Source organism: Ranitomeya variabilis, chromosome 3 (genome assembly GCF_051348905.1).
Source record: "Ranitomeya variabilis isolate aRanVar5 chromosome 3, aRanVar5.hap1, whole genome shotgun sequence".
NCBI lineage: Eukaryota > Metazoa > Chordata > Amphibia > Anura > Dendrobatidae > Ranitomeya > Ranitomeya variabilis.
The window spans coordinates 628,846,013-628,864,888 of NC_135234.1; the positions used below are offsets into that span (position 1 = coordinate 628,846,013).

General features: G+C 53.1%; 1 protein-coding gene across 1 annotated transcript; it reads right to left on the reverse strand.

The window, feature by feature from the left end:
* Window positions 1-228: 228 nt before the first annotated feature.
* TUBA1A (tubulin alpha 1a) lies at window positions 229-5,337 on the reverse strand. The gene is made up of 4 exons (XM_077297483.1): window positions 5,180-5,337; window positions 3,083-3,305; window positions 1,509-1,657; window positions 229-1,421 (listed from the first exon to the last, which is right to left on the reverse strand). Exons 1-4 carry the CDS (start codon window positions 5,180-5,182, stop codon window positions 441-443), a joined length of 1,356 nt encoding a protein of 451 aa, XP_077153598.1. The 5' UTR covers window positions 5,183-5,337; the 3' UTR covers window positions 229-440.
* Window positions 5,338-18,876: the final 13,539 nt, after the last annotated feature.

Below are 18,876 nucleotides of genomic sequence, written 5' to 3' on the forward strand. Positions count from 1 at the left end.
GATGCGAGTGTCATTTACAAAATCGATCCGATTCTCTTGCAAGTGTGACCCCGGCCTAAGATGCCATCTATTACAAGTAATATTGATGGTTGCATTTGGTTTAATTATATTATTATTAATTACATTTCTGCTTGTTTGAATGTTCACTATATAACTGTGTTTTATAGAACATAAAACTACAAATGTAATGAAACATAATGTAATATGAATTAATGCACCACACAAATATGTATTTAAGACAGGGAATGTTTTATTGACAAATCCAGCACAATGGAGATGTCATGAAGTGTTTCAAGTGTATTGGACCAGGACAGTTAAATGCAGCAAAAATACATCAGAACATAAAGTTGCTACACAGAAACGAACTGGTTGCGCAAAGAGATTTGCATGTTTCTCAGATGTTACATTGTTCCCTGTGAAAAGCAGCACCGTTTTGACATTTAGTATTCTTCTCCTTCCTCCTCGCCCTCTCCCTCCACAGAGTCGACACCAACTTCCTCATAATCCTTCTCCAGAGCAGCCATGTCCTCACGGGCCTCGGAGAACTCTCCCTCCTCCATACCCTCACCTACATACCAGTGCACAAAGGCACGCTTGGCATACATCAGATCAAACTTATGGTCCAGTCTTGCCCAGGCTTCTGCAATAGCAGTGGTGTTGCTCAGCATACACACAGCACGCTGGACCTTGGCCAAATCCCCACCTGGAACCACAGTTGGTGGCTGATAGTTAATACCAACCTTAAAACCAGTTGGGCACCAGTCCACAAACTGGATGGTACGCTTGGTCTTGATGGTGGCAATAGCTGCATTAACATCTTTGGGCACCACATCACCACGGTACAACAGGCAGCAAGCCATGTATTTACCATGACGTGGGTCACATTTCACCATCTGGTTGGCTGGCTCAAAGCAAGCATTGGTGATCTCAGCCACAGAAAGCTGCTCATGGTAGGCTTTCTCTGCAGAGATGACTGGGGCATAGGTGGCAAGAGGGAAGTGGATACGAGGATAGGGCACCAAGTTAGTCTGAAACTCTGTCAGATCTACATTTAGGGCTCCATCAAATCGGAGGGAAGCTGTAATAGAGGACACTATCTGACCTATCAGCCTGTTAAGATTGGTGTAAGTTGGGCGCTCAATATCTAGATTTCTACGGCAGATGTCATAGATGGCCTCATTGTCCACCATGAAAGCACAGTCAGAATGCTCAAGAGTGGTGTGAGTGGTAAGGATGGAGTTGTAGGGCTCAACAACAGCGGTGGACACTTGGGGAGCTGGGTAGATGGAGAACTCCAGCTTGGACTTCTTTCCATAATCAACAGAGAGACGTTCCATCAGCAGAGAGGTGAAGCCAGAACCAGTGCCACCACCGAAGCTGTGGAAAACCAGGAAACCCTGAAGACCTGTGCACTGGTCAGCCTGTGGAAAACAAGAGGCACAGCATGTTACGATAAGAAATATTTAATGTGTCTGCTATATATTCAGACCATCAACACAGTCACTCACCAGCTTGCGGATTCTGTCGAGCACCAGATCAATGATTTCCTTGCCAATTGTGTAGTGACCACGGGCATAGTTGTTGGCAGCATCTTCTTTTCCAGTGATCAGTTGTTCTGGGTGGAATAGCTGTCGGTATGTACCAGTGCGCACCTCATCTGCAAATAATTGACAATATGGTGTAAAATAAAACAATGGAATATTCATGTAGGAAATCAGCGGACATCAACAATCTGGCTTTTATGTCATGACCGAGAACAACACTCCAGCATTATTTTTTTCACCACTGGAGTGGTGCCACTAATGTAAGTTCCCTGTCCCTAGTCTTATACTTATCAGCCGCCATCTTCATCTGTTATCGGCGTCACTCTGGAAGGTCTGGAGCATTTTGTGACCCACCGTTTCGTACCAGTGTTTGCTGGGTGATCCGGAAGTCACTACTCAATGTAAATCAATGAGAGCCATAGCAAAGATCTTGAAGACTTACACTGAGAGCTTGTGACCGTTACAGCTGACTTCCGGTCAGTATAAAGTTGGAATCACAAGGCGCGGAACCAGGAACAGCTGAAGATAGTGGGTAGTAAGTATAATACTAAGGTTACGACCTTACGTTAGTGGCACCACTCCAGTGCTGGAATGAAAAAATGTTGTAGTGGTGCTTGAACATGTGATGTTCAGATACCATACAAGACACAGGACATGATGCAAAATGTCACTCTCATCATCTAAATGGTTAGAGGTTGTCCAGATAAAACAAGCTATCACTGATCCACAGAACAAGTAATCATTTATTGATCCATGGATGTCCAACAACTGGGACCAGCACCAAACTTCAGAATGGGGAATTTGCAACCCTATTACAAAATAGAGTGATAGGTTGGATGACTGACCGAAGCACCATTCATTCTTTATGGGGTTCCTGGAAAAAGCTGAGTGCTTGGCAGCCCCACAGAATGAATGGAGAGGAGGTTGAGCATGTACACTGCTGGTGGGATAAAATCTCTCATTCTGTCAATCGGTGCAAGTCCCAGTGTTTAGACTCCCACTGATCCATGATATCAGATTTTCCATAAATCCTATGTCATGTCACCCACATCTTTCTGTTGGGCATATTAGTAACTGCCGTGCAGCTGAGAGAGGGGCCCATGGACACATTGCAATTATGTGCACATTCACTGCTATGTCTTTGTGCTTTACTATGATAATGTGTTAGAAAATAATAGATTTACTCAATTCACAAAAAAATATATATTGACCCCTGCAGCTGTCACTGGGGACATTCTTGTAGTAACGTAGGGAATTAAATATTGTGGTCCCATATTTTATGGTCTGTATCTTCCAGTATTTACTGCTGGAAACATCATGTTTTGCATCTAAATATTATTTTTCATAACCCATTCCCAGTTTCAATACTGTTCCCTGCAGAGAATTACATCCACTGGTAGCAGCACAGGGTGGCCATTCAATGCACACTCACACTGGGATCTAGTGACTTCTCAGCATAGAGACGTGTTACCTGGTCCCCACATACAATCATATATTCAATCGCTAGACATTATAGTTCGCTCGTGGATTGTGCTCACCGATGACTGTGGGCTCCAGGTCCACAAACACAGCCCTAGGGACATGTTTGCCAGCTCCAGTCTCACTGAAGAAAGTGTTGAAGGAATCGTCCCCTCCTCCGATGGTCTTGTCACTGGGCATCTGCCCATCAGGCTGGATGCCATGTTCCAGGCAGTAGAGCTCCCAGCAGGCATTACCGATCTGCACACCGGCCTGTCCAACATGGATAGAGATGCACTCACGCTGGGAGGAAAGAACAGATTGTCACTGGTTAGTGTCCTGTCAATATTTGGCAGATTTAACAGCTGCTAACCTGTAATGTCCCATTGTGTTTACACCACACTTGGTTTTTACTGGGAATGTCTAAACAGATGTCAGAAAAAGGAAAGACTAGAGATGAGCTGTGGGGAGGATGAATGCCAGCCGACCACTAGTCACAGCCAGCACCGCCTCATACTAGTCACGGCCCGTCACTGCCTCATACTAGTCACGGCCCAGCACCGCCTCATACTAGTCACAGCCCAGCACCGCCTCATAATAGTCACAGCCCAGCACCGCCTCACACTAGTCACAGCCCGTCACCGCCTCATACTAGTCACAGCCCAGCACCGCCTCATACTAGTCACAGCCCAGCACCGCCTCATAATAGTCACAGCCCAGCACCGCCTCATACTAGTCACAGCCCAGCACCGCCTCATACTAGTCACAGACCAGCACCGCCTCATACTAGTCACGGCCCAGCACCGCCTCATACTAGTCACAGCCCAGCACCGCCTCATACTAGTCACAGACCAGCACCGCCTCATACTAGTCACAGCCCAGCACCGCCTCATACTAGTCACAGACCAGCACCGCCTCATACTAGTCACAGCCCAGCACCGCCTCATACTAGTCACAGCCCAGCACCGCCTCATACTAGTCACAGCCCAGCACTGCCTAATAGTAGTCACAGCCCAGCACTGCCTCATACTAGTCACAGCCCATCACCACCTCATACTAGTCACAGCCGATCACCGCCTCATACTAGTCACAGGCCAGCACTGCCTCATACTAGTCACAGCCCAGCACTGCCTAATAGTAGTCACAGCCCAGCACTGCCTCATACTAGTCACAGCCCAGCACCGCCTCATACTAGTCACGGCCCAGCACCGCCTCATACTAGTCACAGCCCATCACCGCCTCATACTAGTCACAGCCGATCACCGCCTCATACTAGTCACAGCCCAGCACCGCCTCACACTAGTCACAGCCCAGCACTGCCTCATACTAGTCACAGCCCATCACCGCCTCATACTAGTCACAGCCCAGGACCGCCTCATACTAGTCACAGCCCAGCACCGCCTCACACTAGTCACAGCCCAGCACCGCCTCACACTAGTCACAGCCCAGCACCGCCTCATACTAGTCACAGCCCAGCACCACCTCATACTAGTCACAGCCCAGCACCAGGCTGACACTGTGGTGGATGATGGGAACAATGAGCCCACCACACCCACTGCCGCAGCACCAGAAGGTGGATGGCAGCTGCTCCCTCCCAGGGGGGTCCACCACGTCACCAGGATACCAAATCCAAACAGGACACCATTACATCAGCCATCCCTGACTGCAGACATGGAAGGATCTGACAGGCTGAGAAACAGTGGGGGAAGGGTGACAAAGCCTCCATCACACAGCAGCACAGAGCCATCACACAGCAGCACAGAGCCATCACACAGCAGCGCAGAGCCATCACACAGCAGCGCAGAGCCATCACACATACGCAGATAATGGACCGCAGTCATTACTACAATCCCCACGAGTCCTATCCGGCTACAGGCAGCCTGGCACTGCCCTGACTACAAAGGGTTAATGGTGACAGCTTCCACGGGAGCGCAGCTGTGCCGGGAGCAGGACCGGGGCGTGGTGCGCCATCCAATGCCGCAGGACAGGGGCCATCTTCCCCTGCTGGTCCTACGCGTCCCTGCATCGATCACCGCTGTCACCATGGCAACTGCCTCCCTACCGCGGGAGAACAATGGGAGCCGCCCTATGCGATCACCCCCTGCCAGTACATCAGCTCCATCAGCCCACTGCCCAGTGTCAGTACACCAGCCCCACCCATAGCCCAGTCTTCTTACCATGTTTGCGGGATGAGGGCTTCAGAGAGGAGGGCGAGAGGAAGGAGGAGAAGGATGCCTTCTTACAGTGCGACTCTAAGGAGGTCGGTGTAAGAGAACCTGCTACACATGGTCCAAAGCAGCCCGTTATATACAGCGGCGTTGTCAAGGAAACAGGGCTGGAGCCGTTTTCATTGGTACAAGCGCCGTGAGTACTGGCCTGTGATTGGTCACACGGTCATAGGATGAGGTAATCCGCCCGACCCAGCAAACGGAGTGAGGGACAAAGAGAGACAGGGAGTCGCCGCAGCATCCATCCGCCCGGACCGGGGACATGGTGGTCTGCTAACAAAGACCCCCATACTGATACCTCATGTCAGTACCCAAGCGATGGAATGACGTCATCAAATTGGCTGCTCTCCGAATATTCTCCCAGTAACCGGCTGAAACCTGTCATTTCCACCAAGTCTCCAACCTGTGTGTCCCCCAGTGTGCCCACTGGTCCAGGGTGAGGCCGGTCAGTAATGATGGCAGATGGCTTTATAGTGGGGCCCACAGGCGCCTTCTGGTGTCCATCATGTGATGGACCGGGTGATACTGTTATCATTGTCCTCTTCCTAATAATAGAATCCTGGGAAGTACAATATGAGCTGTGTCCACGGCTGCGTCCTCAGCCCACACATATACCACCTGTAGGGTGGGCTCCTGGCTGCGTCCTCAGCCCACACATATACCACCTGTAGGGTGGGCTCCTGGCTGCGTCCTCAGCCCCCATATTACTACCTGTAGGGTGGGCTCCTGGCTGCGTCCTCAGCCCCCATATTACTACCTGTAGGGTGGGCTCCTGGCTGCATCTCCAGCCCCGCACATATTACTACCTGTAGGGTGGGCTCCTGGCTGCGTCCTCAGCCCCCATATTGCTACCTGAAGGGTGGGCTCCTGGCTGCGTCATCAGCCCCCATATTACTATCTGTAGGGTGGGCTCCTGGCGGCGTCTCCAGCCCTGCACATATTACTACCTGTAGGGTGGGCTCCTGGCTGCGTCTCCAGCCCCGCACATATTACTACCTGTAGGGTGGGCTCCTGGCTGCGTCCTCAGCCCCCATATTGCTACCTGAAGGGTGGGCTCCTGGCTGCGTCATCAGCCCCCATATTACTATCTGTAGGGTGGGCTCCTGGCGGCGTCTCCAGCCCTGCACATATTACTACCTGTAGGGTGGGCTCCTGGCTGCATCTCCAGCCCCGCACATATTACTACCTGTAGGGTGGGCTCCTGGCTGCGTCCTCAGCCCCCATATTGCTACCTGAAGGGTGGGCTCCTGGCTGCGTCATCAGCCCCCATATTACTATCTGTAGGGTGGGCTCCTGGCGGCGTCTCCAGCCCTGCACATATTACTACCTGTAGGGTGGGCTCCTGGCTGCGTCTCCAGCCCCGCACATATTACTACCTGTAGGGTGGGCTCCTGGCTGCGTCCTCAGCCCCCATATTGCTACCTGAAGGGTGGGCTCCTGGCTGCGTCCTCAGCCCCCATATTGCTACCTGAAGGGTGGGCTCCTGGCTGCGTCCTCAGCCCACATATTACTATCTGTAGGGTAAGCTCCTGGCTGCATCTCCAGCCCTGCACATATTACTACCTGTAGGGTGGGCTCCTGGCTGCATCCTCAGCCCACACATATTACTATCTGTATGGTGGGCTCCTGGCTGCGTCCTCAGCCCACATATTACTATCTGTAGGGTGAGCTCCTGGCTGCATCTCCAGCCCTGCACATATTACTACCTGTAGGGTGGGCTCCTGGGTGCATCCTCAGCCCCCATATTACCTGTAGGGTGGGCTCCTGGCTGCGTCCTCAGCCCCCATATTACCACCTGTAGGGTGGGCTCCTGGCGGCGCCTCCAGCCCCGCACATATTACTACCTGTAGGGTGGGCTCCTGGCTGCGTCTCCAGCCCCGCACATATTACTACCTGTAGGGTGGGCTCCTGGCTGCGTCCTCAGCCCCCATATTGCTACCTGAAGGGTGGGCTCCTGGCTGCGTCATCAGCCCCCATATTACTATCTGTAGGGTGGGCTCCTGGCGGCGTCTCCAGCCCTGCACATATTACTACCTGTAGGGTGGGCTCCTGGCTGCGTCCTCAGCCCCCATATTACTACCTGTAGGGTGGGCTCCTGGCTGCGTCCTCAGCCCCCATATTACTACCTGTAGGGTGGGCTCCTGGCTGCATCTCCAGCCCTGCACATATTACTACCTGTAGGGTGGGCTCCTGGCTGCGTCCTCAGCCCACACATATTACTACCTGTAGGGTGGGCTCCTGGCTGCGTCCTCAGCCCCCATATTACCACCTGTAGGGTGGGCTCCTGGCTGCATCTCCAGCCCCGCACATATTACTACCTGTAGGGTGGGCTCCTGGCTGCATCTCCAGCCCCGCACATGTTACTACCTGTAGGGTGGGCTCCTGGCTGCGTCCTCAGCCCCCATATTACTACCTGTAGGGTGGGCTCCTGGCGGCGTCTCCAGCCCCGCACATATTACTACCTGTAGGGTGGGCTCCTGGCTGCGTCTCCAGCCCCGCACATATTACTACCTGTAGGGTGGGCTCCTGGCTGCGTCATCAGCCCCCATATTACTATCTGTAGGGTGGGCTCCTGGCGGCGTCTCCAGCCCTGCACATATTACTACCTGTAGGGTGGGCTCCTGGCTGCGTCTCCAGCCCCGCACATATTACTACCTGTAGGGTGGGCTCCTGGCTGCGTCCTCAGCCCCCATATTGCTACCTGAAGGGTGGGCTCCTGGCTGCGTCCTCAGCCCCCATATTGCTACCTGAAGGGTGGGCTCCTGGCTGCGTCCTCAGCCCACATATTACTACCTGTAGGGTGGGCTCCTGGCTGAGTCCTCAGCCCACATATTACTATCTGTAGGGTAAGCTCCTGGCTGCATCTCCAGCCCTGCACATATTACTACCTGTAGGGTGGGCTCCTGGCTGCGTCCTCAGCCCACACATATTACTATCTGTAGGGTGGGCTCCTGGCTGCGTCCTCAGCCCACATATTACTATCTGTAGGGTGAGCTCCTGGCTGCATCTCCAGCCCTGCACATATTACTACCTGTAGGGTGGGCTCCTGGGTGCATCCTCAGCCCCCATATTACCTGTAGGGTGGGCTCCTGGCTGCGTCCTCAGCCCCCATATTACCACCTGTAGGGTGGGCTCCTGGCGGCGCCTCCAGCCCCGCACATATTACTACCTGTAGGGTGGGCTCCTGGCTGCGTCTCCAGCCCCGCACATATTACTACCTGTAGGGTGGGCTCCTGGCTGCGTCCTCAGCCCCCATATTGCTACCTGAAGGGTGGGCTCCTGGCTGCGTCATCAGCCCCCATATTACTATCTGTAGGGTGGGCTCCTGGCGGCGTCTCCAGCCCTGCACATATTACTACCTGTAGGGTGGGCTCCTGGCTGCGTCCTCAGCCCCCATATTACTACCTGTAGGGTGGGCTCCTGGCTGCGTCCTCAGCCCCCATATTACTACCTGTAGGGTGGGCTCCTGGCTGCATCTCCAGCCCTGCACATATTACTACCTGTAGGGTGGGCTCCTGGCTGCGTCCTCAGCCCACACATATTACTACCTGTAGGGTGGGCTCCTGGCTGCGTCCTCAGCCCCCATATTACCACCTGTAGGGTGGGCTCCTGGCTGCATCTCCAGCCCCGCACATATTACTACCTGTAGGGTGGGCTCCTGGCTGCATCTCCAGCCCCGCACATGTTACTACCTGTAGGGTGGGCTCCTGGCTGCGTCCTCAGCCCCCATATTACTACCTGTAGGGTGGGCTCCTGGCGGCGTCTCCAGCCCCGCACATATTACTACCTGTAGGGTGGGCTCCTGGCTGCGTCTCCAGCCCCGCACATATTACTACCTGTAGGGTGGGCTCCTGGCTGCGTCTTCAGCCCCCATATTGCTACCTGAAGGGTGGGCTCCTGGCTGCGTCATCAGCCCCCATATTACTATCTGTAGGGTGGGCTCCTGGTGGCGTCTCCAGCCCTGCACATATTACTACCTGTAGGGTGGGCTCCTGGCTGCGTCCTCAGCCCACATATTACTACCTGTAGGGTGGGCTCCTGGCTGCGTCCTCAGTCCACATATTACTATCTGTAGGGTGAGCTCCTGGCTGCATCTCCAGCCCTGCACATATTACTACCTGTAGGGTGGGCTCCTGGCTGCGTCCTCAGCCCACACATATTACTATCTGTAGGGTGGGCTCCTGGCTGCATCCTCAGCCCCCATATTGCTACCTGTAGGGTAGGCTCCTGGCTGCGTCCTCAGCCCGCACATATTACTATCTGTAGGGTGGGCTCCTGGCTGCATCTCCAGCCCTGCACATATTACTACCTGTAGGGTGGGCTCCTGGCTGCGTCCTCAGCCCACATATTACTACCTGTAGGGTGGGCTCCTGGCTGCATCCTCAGCCCCCATATTGCTACCTGTAGGGTAGGCTCCTGGCTGCATCCTCAGCCCGCATATATTACTATCTGTAGGGTGGGCTCCTGGCTGCATCTCCAGCCCTGCACATATTACTACCTGTAGGGTGGGCTCCTGGCTGCGTCCTCAGCCCACACATATTACTATCTGTAGGGTGGGCTCCTGGCTGCATCTCCAGCCCTGCACATATTACTACCTGTAGGGTGGGCTCCTGGCTGCGTCCTCAGCCCCCATATTGCTACCTGTAGGGTGGGCTCCTGGCTGCGTCCTCAGCCCGCACATATTACTATCTGTAGGATGGGCTCCTGGCTGCATCTCCAGCCCTGCACATATTACTACCTGTAGGGTGGGCTCCTGGCTGCGTCCTCAGCCCACACATATTACTATCTGTAGGGTGGGCTCCTGGCTGCAACTCCAGCCCTGCACATATTACTACCTGTAGGGTGGGCTCCTGGCTGCGTCCTCAGCCCCCATATTGCTACCTGTAGGGTGGGCTCCTGGCTGCGTCCTCAGCCCACACATATTACTATCTGTAGGGTGGGCTCCTGGCTGCGTCCTCAGCCCGCACATATTACTACCTGTAGGGTGGGCTCCTGGCTGCATCTCCAGCCCTGCACATATTACTACCTGTAGGGTGGGCTCCTGGCTGCGTCCTCAGCCCACACATATTACTATCTGTAGGGTGGGCTCCTGGCTGCATCTCCAGCCCTGCACATATTACTACCTGTAGGGTGGGCTCCTGGCTGCGTCCTCAGCCCCCATATTGCTACCTGTAGGGTGGGCTCCTGGCTGCGTCCTCAGCCCACACATATTACTATCTGTAGGGTGGGCTCCTGGCTGCGTCCTCAGCCCGCACATATTACTACCTGTAGGGTGGGCTCCTGGCTGCATCTCCAGCCCTGCACATATTACTACCTGTAGGGTGGGCTCCTGGCTGTGTCCTCAGCCCGCACATATTACTACCTGCAGGGTGGGCTCCTGGCTGCATCCTCAGCCCCCGCATATATTACTACCTGTAGGGTGGGCTCCTGGCTGCGTCCTCAGCCCCGCACATATTAATACCTGTAGGGTGGGCTCCTGGCTGCGTCCTCAGCCCCCATATTGCTACCTGTAGGGTGGGCTCCTGGCTGTGTCCTCAGCCCCGCACATATTACTACCTGCAGGGTGGGCTCCTGGCTGCGTCCTCAGCCCCCGCATATATTACTACCTGTAGGGTGGGCTCCTGGCTGCGTCCTCAGCCCCGCACATATTACTACCTGTAGGGTGGGCTCCTGGCTGCGTCCTCAGCCCCCATATTGCTGCCTGTAGGGTGGGCTTCTGGATGTCCTCAGCCCCGCACATATTACTACCTGCAGGGTGGGCTCCTGGCTGTGTCCTCAGCCCTGCACATATTACTACCTGTAGGGTGGGCTCCTGGCTGCGTCTCCAGCCCTGCACATATTACCACCTGTAGGGTGGGCTCCTGGCTGCGTCCTCAGCCCACATATTACTACCTGTAGGGTGGGCTCCTGGCTGTGTCCTCAGCCCCCATATTGCTACCTGTAGGGTGGGCTCCTGGCTGTGTCCTCAGCCCCGCACATATTACCACCTGTAGGGTGGGCTCCTGGCTGCGTCCTCAGCCCCCACATTACTACCTGTAGGGTGGGCTCCTGGCTGCGTCCTCAGCCCCCACATTACTACCTTCAGGGTGGGCTCCTGGCTGTGTCCTCAGCCCCGCACATATTACTACCTGTAGGGTGGGCTCCTGGCTGCGTCCTCAGCCCCGCACATATTACTACCTGTAGGGTGGGCACCTGGCTGCATCCTCAGCCCACACATATTACTACCTGTAGGGTGGGCTCCAGGCTGCGTCCTTAGCCCAAAAATAATACCTGTAGGGTGGGCTCCTGGCTGCGTCCTCAGCCCACACATATTACCACCTGTAGGGTGGGCTCCTGGCTGCGTCCTCAGCCCCGCACATATTACTACCTGTAGGGTGGGCTCCTGGCTGCGTCCTCAGCCCCGCACATATTAGGCTACGTTCACATTTGCGTTGTTGTGTGTTGCGTCGGCGACGCATCGGTGACGCAACGCACAACGCATGCAAAACGCATTGTTTTGTGACGCATGCGTCCTTTTTTTGCATGATTTTGGACGCAAAAAAATGCAACTTGCTGCGTCCTCTGCGCCCTGACGCGTGCGCCCAAAAAGACGCATGTGTCACAAAACGCAACACAACGCATGTCCATGCGTCCCCATGTTAAATATAGGGACACATGACGCATGCGGCGACGCTGCAGCGCCCGACGCTGCGGCGCACAACGCTAATGTGAACGTAGCCTTACTACCTGTAGGGTGGGAACCTGGCTGCATCCTCAGCCCTGCACATATTACTACCTGTAGGGTATGCTCTTGGCTGCGTCTTCAGCCCCGCACATATTACTACCTGTAGGGTGGGCTCCTGGCTGCGTCTCCAGCCCCGCATATATTACTACCTGTAGGATGGGCTCCTGGCTGCGTCTCCAGCCCTGCACATATTACTACCTGTAGGGTGGGCTCCTGGCTGCGTCCTGAGCCCACATATTACTACCTGTAGGGTGTGCTCCTGGCTGCGTCCTCAGCCCACACATATTACCACCTGTAGGGTGGGCTCCTGGCTGCGTCCTCAGCCCACATATTACTACCTGTAGGGGGGGCTCCTGGCTGCGTCCTCCGCCCACATATTACTACCTGTAGAGTGGGCTCCTGGCTGCTTCCTCAGCCCACACATATTACCACCTGTAGGGTGGGCTCCTGGCTGCATCCTCAGCCCGCACATATTACCACCTGTAGGGTAGGCTCCTGGCTTCGTCTCCAGCCCTGCACATATTACTACCTGTAGGGTGGGCTCCTGGCTGCGTCCTCAGCCCCCATATTGCTACCTGTAGAGTGGGCTCCTGGCTGCGTCCTCAGCCCCCATATTACTACCTGTAGGGTGGGCTCCTGGCTGCGTCCTCAGCCCGCACATATTACTACCTGTAGGGTGGGCTCCTGGCTGCGTCTCCAGCCCACACATATTACCACCTGTAGTGTGGGCTCCTGGCCACGTCCTCAGCCCACATATTACTACCTGTAGGGTGGGCTCCTGGCTGCGTCCTCAGCCCACATATATTACCACCTGTAGGGTGGACTCCTGGCTGCGTCCTCAGCCCCGCACATATTACTACCTGTAGGGTGGGCTCCTGGCTGCGTCTCCAGCCCTGCACATATTACTACCTGTAGGGTGGGCTCCTGGACACGTCCTCAGCCCACATATTACTACCTGTAGGGTGGGCTCCTGGCTGTGTCCTCAGCCCACACATATTACCACCTGTAGGGTGGGCTCCTGGCTGCGTCCTCAACCCCGCACATATTACTACCTGTAGGGTGGGCTCCTGGCTGCGTCCTCAGCCCACATATTACTACCTGTAGGGTGGGTTTCTGGCTGCGTCCTTAGCCCACACATATTACCACCTGTAAGGTGGGCTCCAGGCCGCATCCTCAGCCTACATATTACTACTTGTAGGGTGGGCTCCTGGCTGCGTGCTCAGCCCACACATATTACCACCTGTAGGGTGGGCCCCTGGCTGCGTCCTCAGCCCGCACATATTACCACCTGTTGGGTGGGCTCCTGGCTTCGTCTCCAGCCCTGCACATATTACTACCTGTAGGGTGGGCTCCTGGCTGCGTCTCCAGCCCTGCACATATTACTACCTGTAGGGTGGGCTCCGGGCTGCGTCCTCAGCCTGTACATTTTACCACCTGTAGGGTGGGCTCCTGGCTTCGTCTTCAGTCCTGCACATATTACTACCTGTAGGGTTGGCTCCTAGCCACGTACTCAGCTCCCATATTGCTACCTGTAGTGTGGGCTCCTGGCTGCATCCTCAGCCTCCATATTACTACCTGTAGGGTGGGCTCCTGGCTGCATCCTCAGCCCCCGTATTACTATCTGTAGGGTGGGCTCCTGGCTGCGTCCTCAGCCTTGCACATATTACTACCTGTAGAGTGGGCTCCTGGGCTCCTGGCTACGTCTCCAGCCCCGCACATATTACTACCCCTAGGGTGGGCTCCAGGCTGAGTCTCCAGCCTCGCACACATTTTACTACCCGTAGGGTGGGCTCCTGGCTGCGTCTCCAGCCCCCGCCCATATTACTACCCGTAGGGTGGGCTACTGGCTGCGTCTCCAGCCCCCGCATATACTACTACTTGTAGGGTGGGCTCCTGGCTGCGTCCTCAGCCCCCATATTACTATCTGTAGGGTGGGCTCCTGGCTGCGTCCTCAGCCTTCCACATATTACTACCTGTAGGGTGGGCTCCTGGCTGCGTCTCCAGCCCCGCACATATTACTACCTGTAGGGTGGGCTCCAGGCTGCGTCTCCAGCCTCGCACATATTACCACCTGTAGGGTGGGCTCCTGGCCACGTCCTCAGCCCACATATTACTACCTGTAGGGTGGGCTCCTAGCTGCGTCCTCAGCCCACACATATTACCACCTGTTGTTTGGGCTCCTGGCTGCGTCCTCAGCCCCACACATATTACTACCTGTAGGGTGGGCTTTGTTATGGACCTGGTGGGTAGCAGCACCCGGAATGACCTGATGAGTAAATTCAAAATCGGGACTAGCTCTGGGGAAGTGGGAACTCTGCTGACCGCAAACCCTACTCCTATCACACACACTAGAAATAGCCGTGGAGCGTACCTAACTCTCCCTAGACGCCTCTTCACAGCCTAAGAGCTAACTACACCTAAAGATAGAAATAGAAGCCTTACCTTGCCTCAGAGAAATTCCCCAAAGGTAAAGGCAGACCCCCACATATATTGACTGTGAGTTAAGAGAAAAGTCACAAACACAGGAATGAAACAGGTTTTAGCAAAGGAGGCCAGATTTCACTAAATAGTCAGAGGATAGAAAAGGGAACTATGCGGTCAGCACAAAAGACTACAAAAAACCACGCAGAGTAAGCAAAAGACTCCCCACACCGACTCACGGTGTGGAGGTGCCACTCTGCACCCCCAGAGCTTCCAGCTAGCAAAGGAATATCATGATAGCAAGCCGGACTAGAAATAGCAGTACTAAGAAATATATTCAGGAAGCAGTAACAACAAATGAACTAGCAAAGACTTAGCTTCTGCTGGAGTAGACAGGTCCTGAGAGAAGTCCAAGAGAGATCTGAACCAATACTGAAACATTGACAGCTGGCATGAAGTAACGATCTGAGTGGAGTTAAATAGGAAGCCAGCATAGAAATAAACGAGAGCAGCTGATAAAGCCAACCTCAGTGACCAGCAGTTCCGCTCGAAGCCACCAGAGGGAGTCCAAGAGCAGAACTAACCAAAGTACCATTCATGACCACAGGAGGGAGTCCGAGAACGGAATTCACAACAGTACCCCCCCCTTGAGGAGGGGTCACCGAACCCTCACCAGGGCCCCCAGGCCGATCAGGACGAGCCAAATGAAAGGCACGAACTAAATCGGCAGCATGGACATCGGAGGCAACAACCCAGGAATTATCCTCCTGACCATAGCCCTTCCACTTAACCAGGTACTGAAGCTTCCATCTCGAAATACGAGAATCCAAAATTTTTTCCACCTCATACTCCAACTCCCCCTCAACCAACACCGGAGCAGGAGGATCAACGGAGGGAACCATAGGCGCCACGTACCTCCGCAACAACAACCTATGGAACACATTATGGATGGCAAAAGAAGCTGGAAGGACCAAACGAAATGACACAGGGTTGAGAATTTCAGAAATCTTATAAGGACCAATGAAACGAGGCTTAAACTTAGGAGAAGAAACCTTCATAGGAACATAACGAGAAGACAACCAAACCAAATCCCCAACACGAAGTCAGGGACCAACACAACGACGGCGGTTAGCGAAACGTTGAGCCTTCTCCTGGGACAACGTCAGATTGTCCACTACGTGAATCCAAATTTGCTGCAACCTGTCCACCACAGAATCCACACCAGGACAGTCAGAAGGCTCAACCTGCCCCGAAGAAAAACGAGGATGAAAACCAGAATTGCAAAAAAAAGGCGAAACCAAAGTAGCCGAACTAGCCCGATTATTAAGGGCGAACTCAGCCAATGGCAAGAAGCTCACCGAATCATCCTGATCAGCAGAAACAAAGCAACTCAGATAGGTTTCCAAAGTCTGGTTGGTTCGTTCGGTTTGGCCATTTGTTTGAGGATGGAAAGCCGAAGAAAAAGACAAATCAATGCCCATCTTAGCACAAAAGGACCGCCAAAACCTAGAGACAAACTGGGAACCTCTGTCTGACACAATGTTTTCCGGAATGCCATGCAAACGAACCACATGTTGAAAAAATAATGGCACCAAATCAGAGGAGGAAGGTAATTTAGGCAAGGGTACCAAATGGACCATCTTAGAAAAGCGATCACAAACCACCCAGATGACAGACATCCTTTGAGAGACAGGAAGATCTGAAATAAAATCCATGGAAACATGCGTCCAAGGCCTTTTCGGGACTGGCAAGGGCAAAAGCAACCCACTGGCACGAGAACAGCAGGGCTTAGCCCGAGCACAAGTCCCACAGGACTGCACAAAAGAACGCACATCCCGTGACAAGGAAGGCCACCAAAAGGACCTAGCCACCAAATCTCTGGTACCAAAAATCCCAGGATGACCAGCCAACACCGAGCAATGAACCTCAGAAATAACTCTGCTAGTCCATCTATCAGCGACAAACAGTTTCTCCGCTGAACAACGGTCAGGTCTATCAGCCTGAAACTCCTGCAGCACCCGCCGCAAATCAGGGGAGATGGCAGACAGAATTACCCCCTCTTTGAGAATACCAGCCGGCTCAGGGACTCCCGGAGAATCAGGCACAAAACTCCTAGAAAGGGCATCCGCCTTCACATTCTTAGAACCTGGATGGTATGAGACCACAAAATCGAAACGGGAGAAAAACAGCGACCATCGAGCCTGTCTAGGATTCAACCGCTTGGCAGACTCGAGATAAGTCAGATTTTTGTGATCCGTCAAGACCACCACGCGGTGCTTGGCTCCCTCAAGCCAATGTCGCCACTCCTCGAATGCCCACTTCATAGATAGCAGCTCCCGATTGCCAACATCATAATTACGCTCAGCAGGCAAAAACTTTCTAGAAAAGAAGGCACATGGCTTTATCACAGAGCCATCAGAACTTCTTTGAGACAAAACAGCCCCTGCTCCAATCTCAGAAGCATCAGCCTCGACCTGAAAAGGGAGCGAAACATCTGGCTGACGCAACACAGGGGCCGAAGAAAAACGACGTTTCAGCTCCTGAAAAGCCTCAACGGCCGCAGAGGACCAATTCACCACATCAGCACCTTTCTTTGTCAAATCAGTCAAAGGTTTAACCACACTAGAAAAATTAGCGATGAAGCGACGGTAAAAATTAGCAAAGCCCAGGAATTTCTGGAGGCTCTTCACAGATGTAGGTTGAGTCCAATCATAAATGGCCTGAACTTTAACAGGATCCATCTCGATAGTAGAAGGGGAAAAAATGAAGCCCAAAAAGGAAACCTTCTGAACTCCGAAGAGACATTTAGACCCCTTCACAAACAAGGAATTAGCACGAAGGACCTGGAATACCATTCTGACCTGTTTCACATGAGACTCCCAATCATCCGAAAAGACCAAAATATCATCCATATATACAATCATGAATCTATCCAGATACTTTCGGAAGATGTCATGCATAAAGGACTGATACACAGATGGAGCATTTGAAAGCCCGAATGGCATTACCAGGTACTCAAAATGGCCCTCGGGCGTATTAAATGCTGTTTTCCATTCATCGCCCTGTTTAATACGCACAAGGTTATACGCCCCTCAAAGATCTATCTTGGTGAACCAACTAGCCCCCTTAATCCGAGCAAACAAATCAGACAGCAGAGGCAAAGGGTACTGAAATTTGACCGTGATTTTATTGAGAAGGCGGTAATCTATACAGGGTCTCAGAGAACCATCCTTCTTGGCCACAAAAAAGAACCCTGCTCCCAACGGTGATGAAGACGGGCGAATATGCCCTTTCTCCAAGGACTCCTTTATATAACTCCGCATAGCGGCGTGCTCTGGCACAGATAAATTAAAAAGTCGGCCCTTAGGAAACTTACTACCAGGAATCAAATTTATAGCACAATCACAATCCCTATGAGGGGGTAGGACACAGGATTTGGGCTCATCAAATACATCCTGGTAATCCGACAGAAACTCAGGGACTTCAGAAGGAGTGGAAGCAGAAATTGACACCAACGGAACATCGCCATGTACCCCTTGACAACCCCAACTAGACACAGACATTGATTTCCAATCCAATACTGGATTATGAACCTGTAGCCATGGCAAACCCAACACGACCACATCATGCAAATTATGCAACACCAAAAAGCGAATATTTTCCTGATGTGCAGGAGCCATGCACATGGTCAACTGAGTCCAGTACTGAGGTTTATTCTTGGCCAACGGCGTGGCATCAATTCCCCTTAATGGAATAGGATACTGCAAAGGCTCCAAGAAAAAACCACAGCGCCTGGCAAACTCCAAGTCCATCAAATTCAGGGCAGCGCCTGAATCCACAAATGCCATAACCGAGTAGGATGACAAAGAGCAAATCAGAGTAACAGACAAAAGAAATTTAGGCTGTACAGTACCAATGGTGACAGACCTAGCGAACCGCTTAGTGCGCTTAGGACAATCAGAGATAGCATGAGTGGGGTCACCACAGTAAAAACACAGCCTATTCTGACGTCTGTGCACTTGCCGTTCAGTTCTGGTCAAAGTTCTATCACATTGCATAGGCTCAGGCCTCTGTTCAGAGGACACCGCCAAATGGTGCACAATTTTGCGCTCGCGCAAACGTCGATCAATTTGGATGGCCAAGGACATTGATTCGTTCAGACCAGCAGGCGTGGGGAATCCCACCATAACATCCTTAAGGGCTTCAGAAAGACCCTTTCTAAAAATTGCTGCCAGGGCACACTCATTCCATTGAGTAAGCACAGACCATTTTCTAAACTTCTGACAATATATCTCCGCTTCATCCTGACCCTGACACAAAGCTAGCAAGATTTTCTCTGCCTGATCCACTGAATTCGGTTCGTCATAAAGCAATCCAAGCACCAGAAAAAACGCATCTACATTAAGCAATGCAGGATCTCCTGGCACAAGGGAGAATGCCCAGTCTTGAGGGTCGCCACGCAACAAAGAAATAATAATTTTTACTTGCTGAATGGGGTCAC